We start from the raw sequence: 19,027 nt of genomic DNA, 5'->3' as shown, positions 1-19,027 counted from the left end.
AAACTTCCTCTAAATTTGCGTTCTATTTAAATTAGAATATGAACGTGAAAACCGCGCTGAAAAAAAAAGGAAAAAATCACTGTTAAATTGGAGTGCGTTTCGCTGGCAAATTCAACAGTGATTTTTTTCCATTTTTCCAATGCGATTTTTGCATTCTATTCGCATTCAAATAGAACACGAGTTAAGAAAATTTTTTCACAAGATTTTCACATTTGATTTGCCTCCCAATAACCAATAAAGATTAGAATTTTGTGAATTTCAGGTTTTGCTTCGAGTTGATTTCAAAAATCAAATTGATTTTCTATAGTGTTGAATTCCAATGAATATTTTTAAAATGATTTACAAATGAATTTTTTTCGTGAAGATTCTGAGTGGATTTTTCCCAACAATTTATAATAAAGTATTCTGTGATAATTTACGTAGTTTGGAACTCTTTCATGATTATTTCAAATGATTTTTTCGTGGTAATTTTTAATAATTTTTTTGAGATTTTTTGGATAATTTTCCTTCTTATGATTTACAATTCATTTTTTAAACTCAGCCTGATATTTCAATCTGATTTCAAATTCTTTTGAGTTAAAAATATAATTCTAATATAAACTTTTTTGAGTGATTACAGCAAATTTTTTTGTGATGATTTCTAGTGTAATTTTCATTGTGGATTAGAATAAATTGTTCAGTGATTATTTAGTTTTAAATTTTTGATAATTTTTTTTGGTGATTTTCAGAAATAATAAATTTTCCTATAGTGATTTAGAATTCAATTTTTTTATTTAGGTAAGTAAGTAGTTGAATTTTTCATGATGATTTTTTTTTTGCAGGTTATTCGCCTTCAAATTTTTCTGCAAAAAAGTGGAGATTTTCACCCACAAATGGACCGCGATTTTTGCACACTATTCGCGAGCTATTGATATGATTTTCTTCTTTTTTCATTTGAATAGTACGTGGTGTGTTTACCAGGTAAGTACCTATCTCAAAAAATTAAAATCTCCATCAAACTTCAAGGATGAAAACTATTGACTCAATATGAGTGGATCATTTTAATAAAATTCAAATCATTATTCATCTCACAAAGCATCATTCAATATTGAAACTGAAAATAATTAAGTCACCCCAAATATGCAGGTAAGTAATTCAAATGCGTATTAGGTATAAAATCACACCTTGGCGTTAAGTGTACATAAGTGTACCAGGCTATTGAACTCAAGAATAATGAAAATCAAACCTTTTCGATATAATTCCTAAGATATTGGATTTGTTCTTGCTTCAATTCGACGTTGTCTTTGGATATTCCCTTATCTCTTTTCTTCAATTTCCCCCCCTTAAGATCGCATTTACCTAAAGATTTATTGGCGACAGCCAATCCACTTTCTTGGACATCAAACCATACTGAGGGATGTTCTAGTTTTTCAGTATGTTCTAATGTAGGAGAAGTAATCTTTGGTTTATCATCTTTAACAAACCACATTTCAATATTAGGTTCGTCAGTTACATACGAAAATCCAGGGTCACTGGACTGTTGTGGCAGTGAAGGAAATTCTCTAATAACCTCACCAGTAGGTTTTACAAAATATTGAGGCAATGTATGCATCAATTTATGAGGTGAACTTGGTAAAGATTGTGATATTTTGGGGGTGTCTGGTTTTGGGGATAATGATACAGTTTCAAACACTTGACTGGAACTTTCTTTCTTTTTATTTTTAGATTTTTTATCAGTTTTGAAAATGTTTTTCACTTCAGTTTCTAATGATGCAGGCAGAACATTAGGTTTATCATTATCACTAAGTTCTGGCATTCTGTAATGTTTGTCCATAACTGAGCCAAATATCCCATTCAACTGAGCTTCTAGGATGATGTTATCAGGTGATATGCCTTCTATACTAGGCCTGTGACTTGGTGGATTCGAGTAAACAGAGTCTATGCTCAATCTGGGTGAAGTATTTTTACTTGAGGACTCAATTTCAGGCAGGGAAACAGATGTGAGTGGAGTCGGTTCAGGCGGTTTCTGAATGATTGTGCTTTGCTTGGTCAACCAACCTTTGATCAGATCAGCTTCTTCGAAGATACTGTCTTCAGAAACTGATGCTTGTGATTCGTCTTTTTTGGGCTTTCGCTTTTTTAAATTTCGTTTTGATTTCAAGACACTGTTATCCAATAAACATGTTTGTTCTGTATTTATGAAATCGAGAGTTTCAAGTGACTCTGAAGTTGCTTGATCCACTTCTAATTTCTCAGAGGTCGTATCTTCGGGTTGAATTTCAGGTTTATCTTTTGATTTTTTTGGTCTTCGTTTAGGAGCCACAGGTGGAGGTTCTTGGAATTCTGGTACTTCTGTTTCAGGGATGGATTCGACAAATACTTCATCAAAGTCATGTTTTGAGCCTTCTGGAGAAAAATCCATTTTGGGTATTTGAAAGATCTCACATAACTTTATACTGGGCTCTAATGTATCTGAAAGTGTTGATGACGGAGGACTATGGTCTTGAGAAGACTCAATTACACATTTGGATTTTCTCAACTTTCTTTTGGGTGCAACAGGAGGTTGCTCTTGGATTTCAGACTCAATGCTGATTTCAGATTGATCAACAATTTTATCAGTTTCTGTCGAATCATTACTCAGTGGATCTAGAGAAGAAGAATATTCCCCTACAAATGGTTCGATTTCAATTATATCTTCTGTGTCACTGAAGCTGACACATTTCACTTTTTTAGATTGTGATTCGGAGGTTTCACTTTTAGTATTGTCAGAAGTTGTAGATGGGAATTCTGTAGTAGCTACGTCAACATTTTTTGTATTATCATCATTTGAATCTAGATCAGTAGATAAACCAAGTATTGATTTCTCTTGAACAGCATTGATTGTTACTTTTCCAGATTTTTTTTTGCTCTTGGATTTTTTTGAAAATGTGTCTTTTGGGGATTCTTTAATTTCACATGAGAGTGCAACAGTGGATGGTATCAATGAATCAGTTTTATCATCAGATCCTGTAACTACATCCACAGATACATTTCCAGTCTGAAGAGCAGTCAAACTTTCAAGAACAGACTTGCCTGATTTTTTATTTTTTTTCTTACCCAATGGGGTTGTTTTCAAATTTTCTGGTAATGTGAAATCTGGCAAAAGTTTATCAATTGTTTCATTAGAATCAACAGCAGGGCAACTTTCTGAATGTATGCTTACTTCAGAAGTGATATCACAAGTCTCTGCTGCAGGTTCGGATTTTATATCTGTGCATGATTTGCTGTCTTCAATTGGTGTATTTTTTTCAGAGATATCACAAACCTCTTTCTCAATTTTGGATGTAACTTTATTTGATTGATCTGAACTTGAATTGTTGGAAACATCTGAGGTATCTTTCTCATCCTCTGTAACTTTTTTGTTCTTTTTTGATTTTTTCTTGTAGTCTTTGTCAGATTTTTTTGTTGGAAGAATATCATTTTGTTGGATAACTGCAACTGATTTTTCAGTTGACAAAATTGGTTTATCAACATTATCTTCAGAACTTATAGGTTGTTCAGGTATTATAGACTCTTTAATTTTGTTCTTTGGCTCATTTGCTTCATCTGCGGAGATAGTTTCAGATTCTAATACTTTTTCAACAATTTCTTTGGTTTCAAGAGAAACAGGAACTTCATGAGAGTCATCCTTCTTTGGTTCAAGCTGATAATTTTTTCCTTTTTGTTCTCTGTTTGTTTTACATTTCTTTGAAACCTCTTTTGTTTGTGGAATGGGGACATCGTTTTCAGAAAGTATGGTTTTGGTAATTGTGTTCTTCAAAGTACCAGATTTATTGAAAACTTCATCATTCAATTTTTCAGTTTCTATGATTTGTTCAAATTTCATGTCTGATGCTGTTGAATCAATAATTGTAGGTGTAAATTCGCAATTCTGTGATTCTTTATTAGACGATTCCAATTTTGAAGTTGTGGAGAACAGGTTTTCAATATCTGAAGATTTCTTCTCTGAACAAAATATTTGTTCTCGGATTTCTGTCTGCAAATCAGATTTGATATCTGTTTCAAGTAAATTCTCAGCAAATTTCTCATCATCTTTCTCAGTTTTAACATCCTGCAGTTTCTCTGGATAAAAAGACTTTTTGTCAGATTTTTTAGATTTCTTTTTATTATCTCTAGACTTATTTGATGGAAAAACTTCATTATTTGGAAATGAAGAAGGTTGATTCAAAATTTTGTTTTCATTTTTTGATTCAACAGTTTTTTCATTTGAATCAAGTTTTGAAGATTTATACTGCAATTCGGAGTTTTCTTTTGCTGTTTCTTCTTCCAAGTGTTGTGTAGATAAAAGTAGCTCAGAAGTTGTTTCTACAATGGTAAAGGGGGGACTGGAAATTTTACATGATTTCAACAAGTCAGTTGTAGATGATGGGTCTTTTTCCTCAATCTTAAGAATTTCATTTGAAATTTGTTTGATCTGAGGCGATTTTATGTCACCATCCATCAATTTTGTATGCTTCCCAATTTCATCATTAATAGGTACAGATTTTGCATACTGCTTGGACTTTTCCGGCTCTTGTGGTTCTCCTATTTCAGGTCTTAAAGTATCAGACAACAATTTATCCATTTCTAATAATGCGTTATTAACCTCACGTATTTTTTGGGGTAAATCTTGAGAAGCAGTAGATTCTTTGATTTGCTTTGAATTTCTTTCTTCAGCCCTAGTATTTGGTAAATCAGGCGATTTCTGATTTTTAGTTCTCTTGTTTGGTCTTTTGGATTGAGGAAGAATGGGATCAATAGTTTCTTCTACTATTGTTGAAGTTTTCAACTGTTTCACACTTTCTTTCAATGTTACATCATTTGAAACACCAATACATTGGAAGTCATCAGTAGAAATATCAATCTGAGATGAAGAGCCTGCATCAGGAAGCAATTCAGGCTTTGTTAGTTCAACAATTGATTCATCAATTTTTTTCTCAGAGGTTATTAATTCCTTTTGCTGAGTTTCTTCTGAAATATTTTTCTTTGACTTCTTATTCTTTTTACCAGTTTGAGAAATTTGGGTTTGAACAGTCACTGAAGGTTCATCTATTTTTAGAGAATCTGAAATTATAGGTTTTTCACAATACCTCTCTGATTGTTTTTCCTCTAAAATCTTTTCATCCCCAGATTTTTTTGATTCAGGAACCTCAGAAGAAATTGATTCTGATGCAAGTTCATTTTCTTCAACTTTGGCTTTTGCTGAGTTGAATTTCGAATCTTTTGAATTCTTTTTATCTTTTTTTGTTTTTTTGGAAAATTCCGGCATTGGTGGTTCTGAAGAAGATACTGAAGATTTTTCTTCTGGAATTCTTTCATCCCTAGATCTTGTTGACTGAGGAACCTCAGATGATACAAATTCATTTTCTTCAGTTTTCAAATCAACAACCTCAGACAAAGGGTTGGTTTGTGAAGATGTTACTTCTAGCTCAGTAGGCTTGAAATTCGCAGAAAATTTTGCTGAGTTGGATTTTAAATCTTTTGAATTCTTTTTATCTTTTTTGGATTTTTTGGAAGAGCATGGTATCAATAGTTCTGATGAAGATACTACAATGTTGGTTGAAATCTGAGGTTTAGAGTTAGTTTCCGAAATTGTAAAATCGTTATTTGTTTGAGTGGATTTCACAATATCTTTTTCTTCGTGAGTTTTCAAAATTGCAGTTTCAGGTGTTTCTTCAGGCATTTCATGTGATTTTTCAACAGACTTGTTTACTATCCCAACCGCATCAAGGGATTGCTGATCAGCTATAATGTCATTAACAGACTCTACAACATCTTTTGGGTTTTGTTCCAGTAAATCTTTAGGTAACTTCTTGGAATCAAATTTTTTATTTTTTGATTTATTCTTCTTTGAGTTGAATTTGTCAGTGTTGTTTATTGGTTCATTCATTTGCTCTTTTCCTTCCAGTGGGATTTCCATATTGTCATCATCTTTGGATGTTGTAGAAACCATATCTTCTGGGACTTTCTCTGTCAATGAAATTAGCTCTGATGAGGCTAATGGAAGTAAAATTTCATTTTTGTCCGATATTTTATTCTTTTTGGATATTTTTTCAGCAGGTTTGTCACTGATAATTTTTGAAGGCTTGGAAGTAGATGCATCTGGAGATGAAACTACTTTCTTCAAATCTGTAGTTGTTTTATAAGCGTTTTCAGTAAATTCTCTTTCAATTTGTTCTGTTTCTGTAGGAACTAAAATTATCTGATCCAGAGGTTTAGCTTCACTCGATTCACTTTTTGCTGTTTTTTCGTTTGGAATTTCAGATGTTTTTTCCAATTCCAACAAAGTAGGGAATGAAAGTTTCTGATTTTTAGATTTTTTTTCTATTTTGGAAATATTTAATCTAGTTGGTATTTCATCTGGAATTGATGATATATCAGCAGATTCCACATTTGGATTTTCACTAACAACTTCCTTTGAATCAGAAGATATGTTTTCTTTTTCAATTTTGACAGAAGATATTGTTTCAGCACCCAATGGGCCCACGCTTTCATCAGGTACTTTCTCCTCAACAGGAGTCACCGTTTCTTTCATTGCAGCCATAATTTTTTTGCTCTCTGGTTTTAATGTCTTTTTATTTTTCTTGCTAACAGGCTCTGTGTTTGTGCCCTCGGTAACCATAGTCTTTACATAGGGCTGGGCTATGGATTCATTAGTTGAAGAAATTTCAGAGACAGGTATTTCCTCAGATTTCTTTATTTCTGTTTCATTTTTTTTCACCACTACTAATTTTATTTCGTCACTTTTAGATTCATAAATTGTTATTTTAGCGGAATTATGGATTTCATTCTGACTTTCTTTTTCAAAATTGCCCGAAATATCACCAGAAGAAGAAGATATTGATGATAATTCTTCAGGAATCTTTCCTTCTTTTTCAGAGCTTATTATGATAGTATCTAGCTCAATGGCTGTAGGGACAGCCAGTTCACTGACCACATCATTTGTTGATTGAGATGTTATAGGTACAGATTCTTGAGCAATATTTCTCTTTCCAGATTTATTTTTACTTTTTTTGGAACTGGAATTTGTTTCCTGATTTCCAGCTACCTTTGGCTCATAACTTTTATCAGAAAAGTTCTTGCTCTCATCCAATAACTCCATTTGTTTAGATTCAAATTCAATGCCTGTTTGATCAACAATAATTTCTTCATTTGCTTTCTGAACAATTTTATCCTTCTCTGTTTTGTTACCATCAAATTCAACGACAGTTTTCTTCGAAATGTTTGGCTCTTCTGCAGCAACTGTTGTTTCAAACCTGACGGTTTTTGTAGGAATTTCAATTTTTTCTGAAATATCGATTGATTTATTGCCATTTTTAGCACCAATTTTTTCTTTAGGGGTCATTTTTACAGGCTGAGAAGGTATATCATCATTTTTAAAGGATTCTTCTGTGGTAACTTGTGATTTTTCTTTTGATTTTGATTTTTTTGAATCTTTTTCATTGATAGGTTTTGGTTCTACTTCAATTTTTCCAGATGATGAAGTTTGATTTTCAATTTTAATCGTTTTTTGAGACTTGGTTTTCTTGCTGAATACAATTTCCTCTTCAGTTTCTGTTGTAACTATAGATTCTATTGCTGGATTGATTGAGACCACTTGGGCTTCATTTTCAATTTTATCTTCATTTTTCTCATTAGACTGCTTATATTTGCCATCAGATTGATTTTTAATAGATATTTCCTGATTTTTGGGAGTTTTATTTTCACCTTTCTTCCTTGATTTGTTTTTCTTCTCTTTTTCAAGTTTTTCATCATCTTTAATTATTTCTGGAGAAATGTTATTTGTCTCTTTATTTTCTGGTGACTCAAATTGCACACTTGTTTTTGAGTCCTCAATGATAGATTTTTGTGAGGATTCATCAGTTTTCAAAGATTGCTGGGTTTTTGCCAATTCTTCTGAAGGGATTGTTTTGTCTTTGTTGCATTTCTTGGAATTTTTCACAGAATCAACCACAGCAGAACACTTTTCAACTTTCTCTTGATTTTTGAAAACATTTACGTCCACATCATCAACCTTACTTTCTTCTGGAGATTTGGTTTTTTCATGAGATTGAACATTTGTATTTGAATCCTCGTAAGCGGATTTTTGCGAGGATTCGTCTGTTTTGATAGGTTGCTGATTTTTGGAGGGTTGTGATAAAACATTTTTAGTCTCTGTTTTCATGGACTCAATTATTTTAACACATTGCTGATTTATTTTTGATTCATTTGAAGATTGTTTTTTGGTCAATTCTTTTGAAGGCACAAATTCATCTTTTTTATTCTTTTTCGATTTTTTCACAAAAACTTCAGGAGAAATTTTTTCAACTTTCTTTTGATTTTCATCAACTTTTACTTCAACTTCATCAGTCTCTTTCTTTTCTGAAGAGTCAATTTTCAGATTGATTTTTAAGTCTTCTTTTGTAGACATTTTTGACATTTTGTCTGTCTTGAAAGGTTGCTGATTTTTGGAGTCTTCTGAAGCAACATGTTCAGTCTCCATTTTTGAGGACTTGGCTTTTTCAATGCATTGCTGATTCGTTTTTGAGTCACTTTTAGATTTTTGTGAAGATTTGTCTGTTTTGAAAGGTTGCTGATTTTTGGCCAATTCTTTTGAGGACATGGCTTCATCTTTCTTGTTCTTCTTTGATTTTATTGTAGAAACTTTGGTATCAATTTTTTCCACTTTCTGTTGATTTTCATCAACTTTTACTTCAACTTCATCAGCCTCTTTCTTTTCTGTAAAGTTGATTTCCTCTGATAATTGTAGATTGGTTTTCGAGTTTGCTGTTGATGATTTTTGTGATGATTCATTTGTTTTGACAGGTTTATTTTTGGTGACTTCTGAAGTAACATCCTTGGTATCTTTTTCTGTAGACTCAGTTTCTTCAATACTTGGCTGATTCGTTTTCGAGTCATCTGTAGATTTTTGTAAAGATTCATCAGTTTTGGAAAATTCCTGATTTTTTGCCAATTCCCTTGATAATATAACTGCATCTTTCTTGTTCTTTTTCGATTTTTTTGCAGAAATATTACCAGAACTTTCATCAAATTTTCCTTGACTTTCGGCAACTTTTACATCAACTTCAACCGTCTCCTTCTTTAAAGACTCGGAGTTTTCAGGAAATTGCAGGTTGGTTTTCAAATCTTCTTTCAGGGATTTTTGTGACGATTCTTTAGTTTTTGAAGATTGTGGTTTTACAAATTCTTTGGAAGGCATAATTTCATCTTTTTTGTTCTTTGTAGATTTCTTCTCAGAATCAATTTCGGTGGATTCTTTTTCAAACTTTTCATGATTTTTGACAGCATCATCAGTGTTCTTGTTTTCTGTAGACTCAGCCTTTTCAACGTGTTTCTGATCTTTTACCAAGTTTTTGTTTGCAGATTTTTGTGACAATTCATCTGTTTTGAAAGATTGTTGATTTTTTGACAATTCTTTTTGGAACATTGTTCCATCTTTCTCGTTCTTTTTTGATTTTATCACGGAAACCTTGTCAGAACTCTTTTCAAGTTCAACTTGATTTTTGGTAACTTTCACATCAACTTCATTAGTCTCCTCTTCTGAAGCCTTGGGATTTTCAGAAAATTGCAAACTGGTTTTTGAGTCTTCTTTCAGTGATTTTGGAGATAATTCTTCTGCATTTACAATTTCTTTTGATGGTATGCTTTCATCCTTTTTGTTTTTTGTAGGTTTTTTCTCTGAGCCAATTTTGATAGAATCTTTTTCAAGATCTTTATGATGTTTTGCGACTTTTGAAGCAGTATTATGAATCTTCTTTTCTACAGACTCGACCTTATCAACACATTTCGGATGTGTTTCTGAGTCTTTGATGGCACATTTTTGTGACGATTCGTCTGTTTTGAGATATTGCTGAATTTCTGCGAATTCTTCTGAATGAATTTCTTGGTCTTTTTTATTCTTTTTAGGTTTTTCCACAGAACCAACTTTGGCTAAATCTTTTTCAATTTTCTCCAGATTTTTGGCAACTTCTAATACAAGGTCATCTGTGTTTTTCTTGTTTTGAGATTTATTTTTCTCAGATTGTTGTTTCATTTTTAGGTCTTCTTTGACAAGTTTTGGAGAGGGCTTATCTGCTTTAATTTTCTGTTCTTTTGTTGATTTTTCCAAAAGTTCAATTTGAACTGTTTCGCTTTTCACAGATTTTTCTATAGAATCAACTTCTGTCAGTTTATCTTTTTTGAACTGCTGATTTTCCTCAAAAGTGTTTTTCAACAAATCTGGTTTGGTGATTTCCTCAGTTGAATCTTTTTTCTTTTGCTTTTTTGATTTTTGACCAGCATCTGGTTTGTCTGGTCTCAATCGAATACAATCACTAAGACTATCAGCTGTTTTTTTATCTTCAGATGAAACGCTCTTTTGATCAGTTTTTTCCAGAGAACTTTCTTCTTTGTTTTTATCAGCAATTGGTTCAGATTTTTTTGCATCAAACTGTGGTTTAGGTGAGTGAATATTTTCTTCAATCGGAGAAATTTCATCATTGGCAATGGGTTCAGTACTTTGTGTAGCTTTTTTGTTTTTTTGCTTCTTCTTTTTGCTTCCACAACTCTCTACCTTATTTTTTTCTGACGGAGAAATATCTAAGGAAGCAAGAGTAATGACGGACGTTTGCTTTTCACAAATTGTATCCTGGGACAGATCTGAGGGTTTCTCTTCTCTATCGTCTTTTGGCACCTCAAACTGAGAAACAGGCGGTTTAAATTCTTCGATAAATTGAGATACATCATCATTTTGCTTCAACGATTTTTCAGCTTGGTCAAATCGGGTCTTTAGTTCAACGTTTTTTGATTCTTTCTTTTTGTTCTTACGAGATTTTTTGGTATCTTCATCACTTTTTGGTACAGAATCAGGCAGGACTTTGATCACATCATTCTGATCAGATGGGAACTTTTCATTTCGAACTTCTTCACTTTTTGTGATAATTTTCTCGGTGATTTGAGTAATTGTGGTTTTAGTAATGATTTCAGAAAATACTGAACGAGAACTAGCCTCGTTATCATTTTTATCGTCGATCATTTCAGTCAATGATCTAATATTTGACCTGTAACACTCGTCATAGACAGTATCAGGAATAGTGAATGAATCATGTGAGCCTTGATTTTCGCTTGTTTGAGAACATGCAGCAATCTGGTACGGAATTTCAGAAAAAGTAGATGCAGGGGGATAACTACTTCCAGACAGGTTGGTAAAAGGAACCGAAAATTCTGATTCAGGGCTACGAATTACGTTGTACATTTCAGGCATCAATGGTTGATTTTCTGAGAGAGAAAATTGTTCGTTTTTATTGACGCAGCGCTTGGATTTTTCACTTTTTTGCTTCTTTTGTTTACCGGCACCCTCGAAAGGCGAATGTTCTATAAAATCATGATCTTGAGTTTCTCGTTTATGATCAGCTCGAACAAAATCACGATCAACATACGCGGAGACATTCTGCAACTGGATCTGCGACATATTTTCCGGCGACGTACAACGGCTTCCGCTTCTGGAAACGGACCCACTTCGAACAACTTCAGCATACGATGAAGTTTCACCAGGAATCCAGACAGGACTAGACGATCGACTTGTTTTACTACTTAATCCAGCACCGAGGAGATTTTTAGCTTCGTTGAAAGAACACAATCGTGATTTTCTACCTCTTTCGATGGCCTGCTTCTCTTCACCCAAATCACTGACCATAATAGTAGGAAAATGGGTAGTATCTTTGGTAGAGTCAATAATGGGAGTTTCGAATTCGACTGAGAGACGAGTTTCGGAATCTTCTTTTATGAATAAATTAGGTAAGTGGATGTCTGAGAAAGTGGATTGGTACGACAGAGCGTTTTCGTCGCACGAATCTAATCTTTCGAGTTTGAATTTAAACGTGTAATTAGAATCGATTTGAAGTATCAATCTGGCCAGATATCGTACTCTATGGTGAAACGTTTTCAAGACACGTTGCAAATCCTAAGATACATATACCTGGTTTTTAGTAACGTGTAAGTATGCAGGTGATGTAGGTTTTACACTTTTAAACAAGTAGGTATTCGTTATTCAACGTAGAAGTATATTAGTATTTCATTGAATTAGGTACCATTATTCCGAAAGTAACACATCGTGGGTAAATATTAATCACAATTCGAAGTGACATGTGAAATAAATCCAAAAAAAGAATCACTTTTGAATTATTCTATGTCAATTCGACCTACCATCTTTGATCATGAGCCTTTCAAGTTTGTTCAAAATAATTTAATAGGGCAAAAACTTACGCTTCTTAAAACGAATTCTGGTATTTCGAAGATGAAAAAATTTACACCAAAACTTCTATTCAACACCCAAAAAAATAATCAGTTTCTGAAACGTTTTCAGTTTTCGAAAATGGACCATTTTGTCAGAGAAAGTTTTTTGTTCGCCATCACAACTTATGCCAGATTTTATATCCAGATTCCAGAATATTGTCATTTTCCAGCATATTATAGGTAAAAAATGGCGTAAGATAAGTTGCCTATCCAGTTTGCCGTGAATATGCGATGTAAAAAAAAGATGATGTAAGATAAGTTGCCTACTCGATTCGCCGTAAATACAAATAACTGCGTTTTAATCAACAAAGGGTATTGTGAGAAAAAATGAAAATGTACAACGACATTTTCAAGTCGATGATGTTTTTTCCTCCACCATTCCCGTCTCTCTCTCATTCACCTTTTCTCAATTCTGTTCCTCTTTTCTCTATTGTACATTTCTCATCATGTCCAAGATTTTCAACTTTCCAAGATCCAGAAACTGATGAGTGAATTTTTCAAAAATCCTATATTTTTCATGAAAAAAAGTGACGATGAAGAAATAGGAGGCCAAAAAATATTTGTTCATGCGATTTTTCATAATTTGATGGATTTGGATTTTCAAAAACCTTCAAAATATTAAAAGTTTCGCACAAAAATTTTTAATCTTTTAAATTTTCATAATTTTACAAAGCGATTTCAAATTCTATTTCAATTTTGAGAAAAACTGCAGGCACAATTACCTAATCTCCACCATGAAATATGAAAACGTCTGGAAAATGAGGAAAGGAAAAAACCCACAAAGCTTCTCCTACAAACTCCTCAAGATGGATGAGGGGAGCAGAAGATGTGACGATAATCTCTTCTATTTTTGAAATGAGAAAAATCCGTGAGATGAAAAATAAAAAAATGAAAATTGGAAGAACCCAAGATGAAAAATGAACTGAATTGACATAGAATGACACAGGTCTTTTTTTATAATAGGTACAATAGGTGTATAAAGCATTAGGAAAGTGATTTTCCATGTGTTAGAGAGACCGAAGACAGATACGAAATAAAGAATATCAAGTACCTTTGATATTTAACATCGTTAAGCCCCAGATTATTTCATATTTACACAATTATACCTCACATTTAAGCAGGAGGAAATTTGGATTATCAATTTTAAAAAAATAAAAATAATTATCGATGACGTTCCCTGTTCAACAGTTTTTTACTGTGCGTATTACGACTGATGATTTTTGATGTAGACCAAAATGAAACACATATTTCATTCGTTCAAAAAAAAAAAAAAAAAAGATACACGAATCCACAAATTAAGCAATCAATACGCAACAAGAATTTCAACTGAAAATTTGCATAGCACAAAATAAAAAGAGCGCACCAAATAATAATAAAAGTGAATCTACCCAAAATAATATAACCTCCAAAGCTATCTAACTACTATAAAATATGAATACAGGTGAAAGAGTACCCTTCGGAACTTACATATGGCACTGGCACGATTACATTTTACTTTCGAAATGGGTAAAATTCAACAAAATACCGTATAAAAATTGATAAAATACTCAATCTTAACAGAACACCACAACAGAAAAAAAAATGACAGGAGTTGGAAATTTTTTTGCAAATAGTATATTTCGGATAAATAGATAATAAAATGTTATCGTAAAAATTAAATGCGTTCGTACGCGGTACGGTAGACGAAAAACGGTTAAAAAGAATAAATCGGTTTAAAGATTATGAAATAATTCCGTGCCAGGTAATCCATGCTGGTTAATTAATTTAATTCGTTCCGTAAATGCAGATACTTTGTTCTGTGCGACTTGAATTCGTTCTCTATAGGACTGTATTTTACGAATCAAACAGAAACAAAAAAAAAAGCAAGCAAGTAAGAAACTATACAGATACCAAATAAACATTTTACAAAATAAATAAAAAATAACCAGCTACCACAAAAGCTCGAAGAATTTCAAGAGCGTTTACTAATACGTGCGTCTCAGGAGAGAGCGAAGAAAAAAAAATCAAAATTTCCAGTGATAGGTGTAACTGATTTTTAAATCACTGCGTAGAGCCTTAAATTATGGTATAATAGATAAGCATCAAGCTGTATTTACAGACCAAAGTTTCTCGCTTTTCCAGCACCAAACATTGATAAGCGTAAAAAACAGAAACAACGAATACCGAATGTGCGAATTTCCCAGCACGAAATTATTAATTTTTTGTTCCGTTGTGGTATATGTTCTATGAAAAATTGAGTATTTCCAATTATCCCACTAAACCGGTGCTATATAATTAAACTACAAAAGCTATCGAAAAATGAACTTGGTTCAACGCGAATCCAAAACAATAATCGCAGGCTATACGCAGACTAATTTAACTTCAGTTCCACCTATTTAATATAATTTTGAACGAAAAATACGTACTATGCGAAATAAACTTAATAGAATTTACAAAAGCATTTCAGTGAACCAAATATGCATTTACCGAAATGTGCCCGAGGGTATGAAAATTACTTACATTTTGTTCTTGAATAGCTTTGTCTTTTTCTTGAGATTGATAGAGTGGACTTTGGACCAGTCGTAATTGTTGTTCGATATGTACAATTTGAGAATGTAATTGTTGAATTTCCTAGAAAAATTACAACGTGAAAAAAAAATGTATAGGTAATGGGGAAATTGTCAGAATATTGAAGTATCTCACTTGTTGGTAGGTATCGATTTGAGCGAGACTTTGTTGAGTGGAATGTACTTGTTCTTGAACAACAGCGGATAAAGATTTAAGCTCGTTGAGTAATTCGTCGACTGCTTTTCGTACACTACCATCTCCTCTAATTTGTGACGATCGAAAATGAACCTAAAAATTCAACAAATAGAATCTTGTTTTACTCAAAGAACCGAATTTTCAAGTTGAAAAAATTCGTTGCATCGAAATCAATACACTACCTCTAATTTTTCAATGGACATGCTTATTTTATTTGATTGAATCGTAATATCGGCAATAATTTTTTCTCGATTGGCTAATTGATCACGTAATGTTCGTTTTTTAGGCGGCGGTGCATCTAAAGTTTCTCTCGTTTTATCGATGAATACTTTAACTTCTTTCATTTTTTTCTCGCATTGTTCCCATTCTTCGGCTAATTCGGATAATAAGGCAGTCTAAAAATAATACAAAAATTATAATAAAAAATTTAGGGTAAGGATATCGTAGAAATTTGTACTCGTGACTGGCATAAAATCGCACCTTTTCTAATAGAATAGCTTCGATATCGTAAACGTATTTAGCTTCGTCCATTTTTTCTTGTAATTTAGTCGTATCAGTGGTAACTAAAATAGTCTCTAATTCTTTACTCATATCACTAACATTTTTCGTAGCTTGCTTACAACTTTTGGCAGCATTCTGAAAAATGAAAGAGAAAAATCTTGATCAATGACTAAACAAATCGTGAGAAAAATTAGTTAAAATAAACAAAAGTCGTCATGACAACATGACATAGTGATGAGAATTATTATAAATACGTAATCAACCTACCGAATACAATTGTAATTTTTGTTTTGTTTGAGATAACGTGCTCAAAATTAAGATTTCGGAAGTGAAAGTTTTATTCTCAGCGATCCATTTGATGACGATTTCGTATAGGTTCAAAAATCTTTCACACGCTTCTACCGACTTATCAACCTGAAAAAAAAATTCGTAATAAGAATTGATAAAAATATTTTGGCACTAATGCAAATGATTTTGTCGCCGAAAACTTGGCATAACGTGGACAAAATTAAATTGAATGTACACAGATGTGATTTTATTTCAAATAATTCGCTCAAAGTGGGAATTTAAAACGTTAGGTAAAATATTTCACTAGCTGGGTATGCGAAATAGAGCGTATATTGATGCCAAATTACCTGTTTCTTTTTATCTTCGATTAGAGTTTTTGTTTCGCTTAATCCCTGGCTCAATGAATCTAATGTTTTATTAATAAATTGTTTTTCGCTGTCGTCCTTGGAGCTTTCGATAATTTGTTTACCATTGGCCGAGGCTTTTTCCAGGTGATCGTTCATCGTTACGGCTTCGTTCAGTAATTGCTGCGAACAGATGAAAATAACATCGTGTATTTGGGCAACATAAAAAAAGTCCTTTAATTTACTTCTTAGACGTACTTGCAAGATTTGCTTTAATTGAGATGCTTCGATAATTCTGTCTTGAACCTTTACTTCTACTTCTTGCAGCCATTTTTGTATTTTATCTACACAGGAATTATACTCGAATCGAATTGTTCGAGCACGTTTCACTGACTTGCTCTTCTCCTCCATCAGACTCATCACTTGTTCAGCGAATAACTCCAATGATGTTAGCTGTGAATTAATTAAATTGTTATTAAAATTCTCACCAATATTTTAGTTCTAATGGAGATGAAATAATTTACTTTTTTATTGATATCTTCGGGTACTAGTTTTTGAGAAGTTGTATACGAATGCCTGGTATCCAAGCAGAGATCTTTTACTCGATGAGATCTATCTCGTACTTTGTTTTCGATGATCTGTGAACATAAAAACTACCAGTGAATAAACGCTACTTTAAAAGGTGGTTAACAAAGTCATTTCTATGTGTCCGTGTTTTTGACAAAAATAAATTTTTTTTGAAACTAAATCAGTGACTTTCATTTAATTACCAACCCCTCAGAAAATGATCACTTAAAAAATTTCGGAACAGAAATAATGAAATATATTTTTTTCAAATTCTTTTCGATCGTTTACTAAAACAACGTCACCGTTATTTACGTATCAACACATCTCAGGGCACAAGATCTCTCAATTTTGGTGAAAATTTAAAAAATGTCAGATTGAAGTGGCATTTTTAGTAATTATTTTAAAGATTTCAAGTTCCAATAACGGCTTGTTTTTGCGCTCAAATCCTTCTGCCTTAAAAAGAAAGAAAAAAAATCAAAAAAACATAAAACAACAATAAAATTAAAAAATAACGTGTGACGCATTGTTCAAGTTTTCGAAGGAACCTAGTTTGAATATTTCCTTATTTTTTGGGCACATCCCCCTAAATACCCCTTCAGCTCCCCAATTTCCGACTGACTCGAGGTCACTAAATTCTAATGTCTCAGGGACACTGGGCCCTGTGGACTCAAACGTCACAGTGACTTGAGAGTTACATGCACCGGAAAAGACTTCAAACCTTCTTTAAAAAGTCTATTAGATTTGAAAGTAACCTTGAACGATTCTTCAATATTCGGTAAATCTGTTCCAAACACACTAAGACTTTCGATTTCGGTCTTCAAAGATTGTAACTCCGAGTTCAAATCGTCGATGACTTTTTCAATAGCAATGAAGCTATCTAAATCTGCAATGACCTTAGAAATGTTCTGTTTCAATTTTTGTATTAATCTGAAACAAAAATCATCAATCCATATGAGCAAACGTAAAATAGGTATTTAAAAATTCACACGATATATTATAATGTACCTACACCTAGTTTAAAATAAACGAAATAAAGTGAGTCGAAAAACTCACGGAGATTTTTAGAGACATGTTGGTAATTTTGTCTGGAATTTTGTCTTAATTTCGTGATCTATTTTATTTTTAGAAATTGTACTCAACAACGGTACTTATTTTAATTTCAATGTAATTAAAATAAAAAAGTTTTGTTAAAGAAATGCTAGTTGAATATCATTGTGAAGTTAGCAAGGGATCGTAAACGATTATAGGACATAATCGTTAAAAAAATATAAGAAGATGTTGGCATATTATCAAAAGTATGCAGTATTCTTGCAAAAGTCGACCTACGCTAAGAAATCTAAAAATATAAATTCATCTGCTCGTTGAACAGTACTTTCATCTTATGAAAAAGAATTTAAATACTTAACATATTCGATGATTAAATATTTTTTAATACAATTTTATAAAAGTTGGAAAGCGAAAATATAATCAAGAAAATATAAATTGATTTATCAAGACCTGATAATCGTCGATCAGCAAAAAAAAAACAACAACAAAAAATCCACGAAAATATCACAAAACTTTACCATTTCAATAATTTCATCGATAAAAAATTAATACGACACGACACCAGATACAAAATAAAGAAAAATCATACCCTCAATATTCACCCAACAGCATCACTTTTCGATTCGAATTTTGGCGCGATACACGACTATCGATTTTTTTAAATTTCGCACAAAAAAACACTATACTAACGAATTTTTTTTCTACACTGTCTACAGTTTGTTCACCACGCAAATTCACACAAAAAAATGATAAATCAGCGGGAAACCTAATTTTTACGATACTTAATTGCTAAACAGTAGATGCAAAACTAAAATGTGCGAGCACATTGTAAAGAACAACAAGACAAGTCTATTTTTAATACGGTTCAAGATGAACGTATATTGTAAACAATTTCAAATCTGCGTTTTAATGTGTCACTTGTTTGTGATTTTTTGCTCCGACGGTACTTCAATCTACATGATCTAGTTCAGCTATGAATTTTAAGAAATGGAAGAAAGAAAACGCCCCATTTGTATTGTACCCAAACAGTAATTAAAAGGTGAAAGAGCTAGAAGAACAAACTGTTATAATTCTCAGAATTTTTGAAATCAGGGCAAAAATAAAATAATCAGTAGGTACATGCTTTTTACACACTGATGATGTAATATGCAAAAATAGGGCTTCATTTGGAATTATGGTCTTATTTAGGGCATTTTTTGGAATAGGATCAAGTACAGAGAAGGAGGCGATTATGATTTTTAAAAAATAATAGGTGAATATGTACTCAC

General features: G+C 32.5%; 1 protein-coding gene across 6 annotated transcripts in view; it reads right to left on the bottom strand.

Moving 5' to 3' along the window:
• The window catches only part of Msp300 (Muscle-specific protein 300 kDa), a 113,215-nt gene that overhangs the window by 30,866 nt on the left and 63,322 nt on the right, over positions 1 to 19,027 (bottom strand). For 5 of the 6 annotated variants that reach the window (XM_065350296.1, XM_065350297.1, XM_065350299.1 and 2 more), the window contains 10 exons: positions 17,465 to 17,639; positions 16,670 to 16,783; positions 16,404 to 16,598; positions 16,149 to 16,328; positions 15,781 to 15,927; positions 15,493 to 15,648; positions 15,195 to 15,407; positions 14,953 to 15,105; positions 14,770 to 14,880; positions 1,226 to 11,938 (listed from right to left, as the gene is read on the bottom strand). In XM_065350296.1, the coding sequence (XP_065206368.1) occupies positions 1,226 to 11,938; positions 14,770 to 14,880; positions 14,953 to 15,105; positions 15,195 to 15,407; positions 15,493 to 15,648; positions 15,781 to 15,927; positions 16,149 to 16,328; positions 16,404 to 16,598; positions 16,670 to 16,783; positions 17,465 to 17,639 (12,157 nt within the window). The remainder of the gene's footprint in view (positions 1 to 1,225; positions 11,939 to 14,769; positions 14,881 to 14,952; positions 15,106 to 15,194; positions 15,408 to 15,492; positions 15,649 to 15,780; positions 15,928 to 16,148; positions 16,329 to 16,403; positions 16,599 to 16,669; positions 16,784 to 17,464; positions 17,640 to 19,027) is intronic. The other variant, XM_065350301.1, reaches the window with a different exon arrangement.

Source organism: Planococcus citri, chromosome 2 (genome assembly GCF_950023065.1).
Source record: "Planococcus citri chromosome 2, ihPlaCitr1.1, whole genome shotgun sequence".
In the NCBI taxonomy this organism is placed as follows: Eukaryota; Metazoa; Arthropoda; class Insecta; order Hemiptera; family Pseudococcidae; genus Planococcus; species Planococcus citri.
The sequence above is the reverse complement of the archived record's forward strand: the minus strand, read 5'-3'. Positions and strand labels throughout refer to the sequence as shown.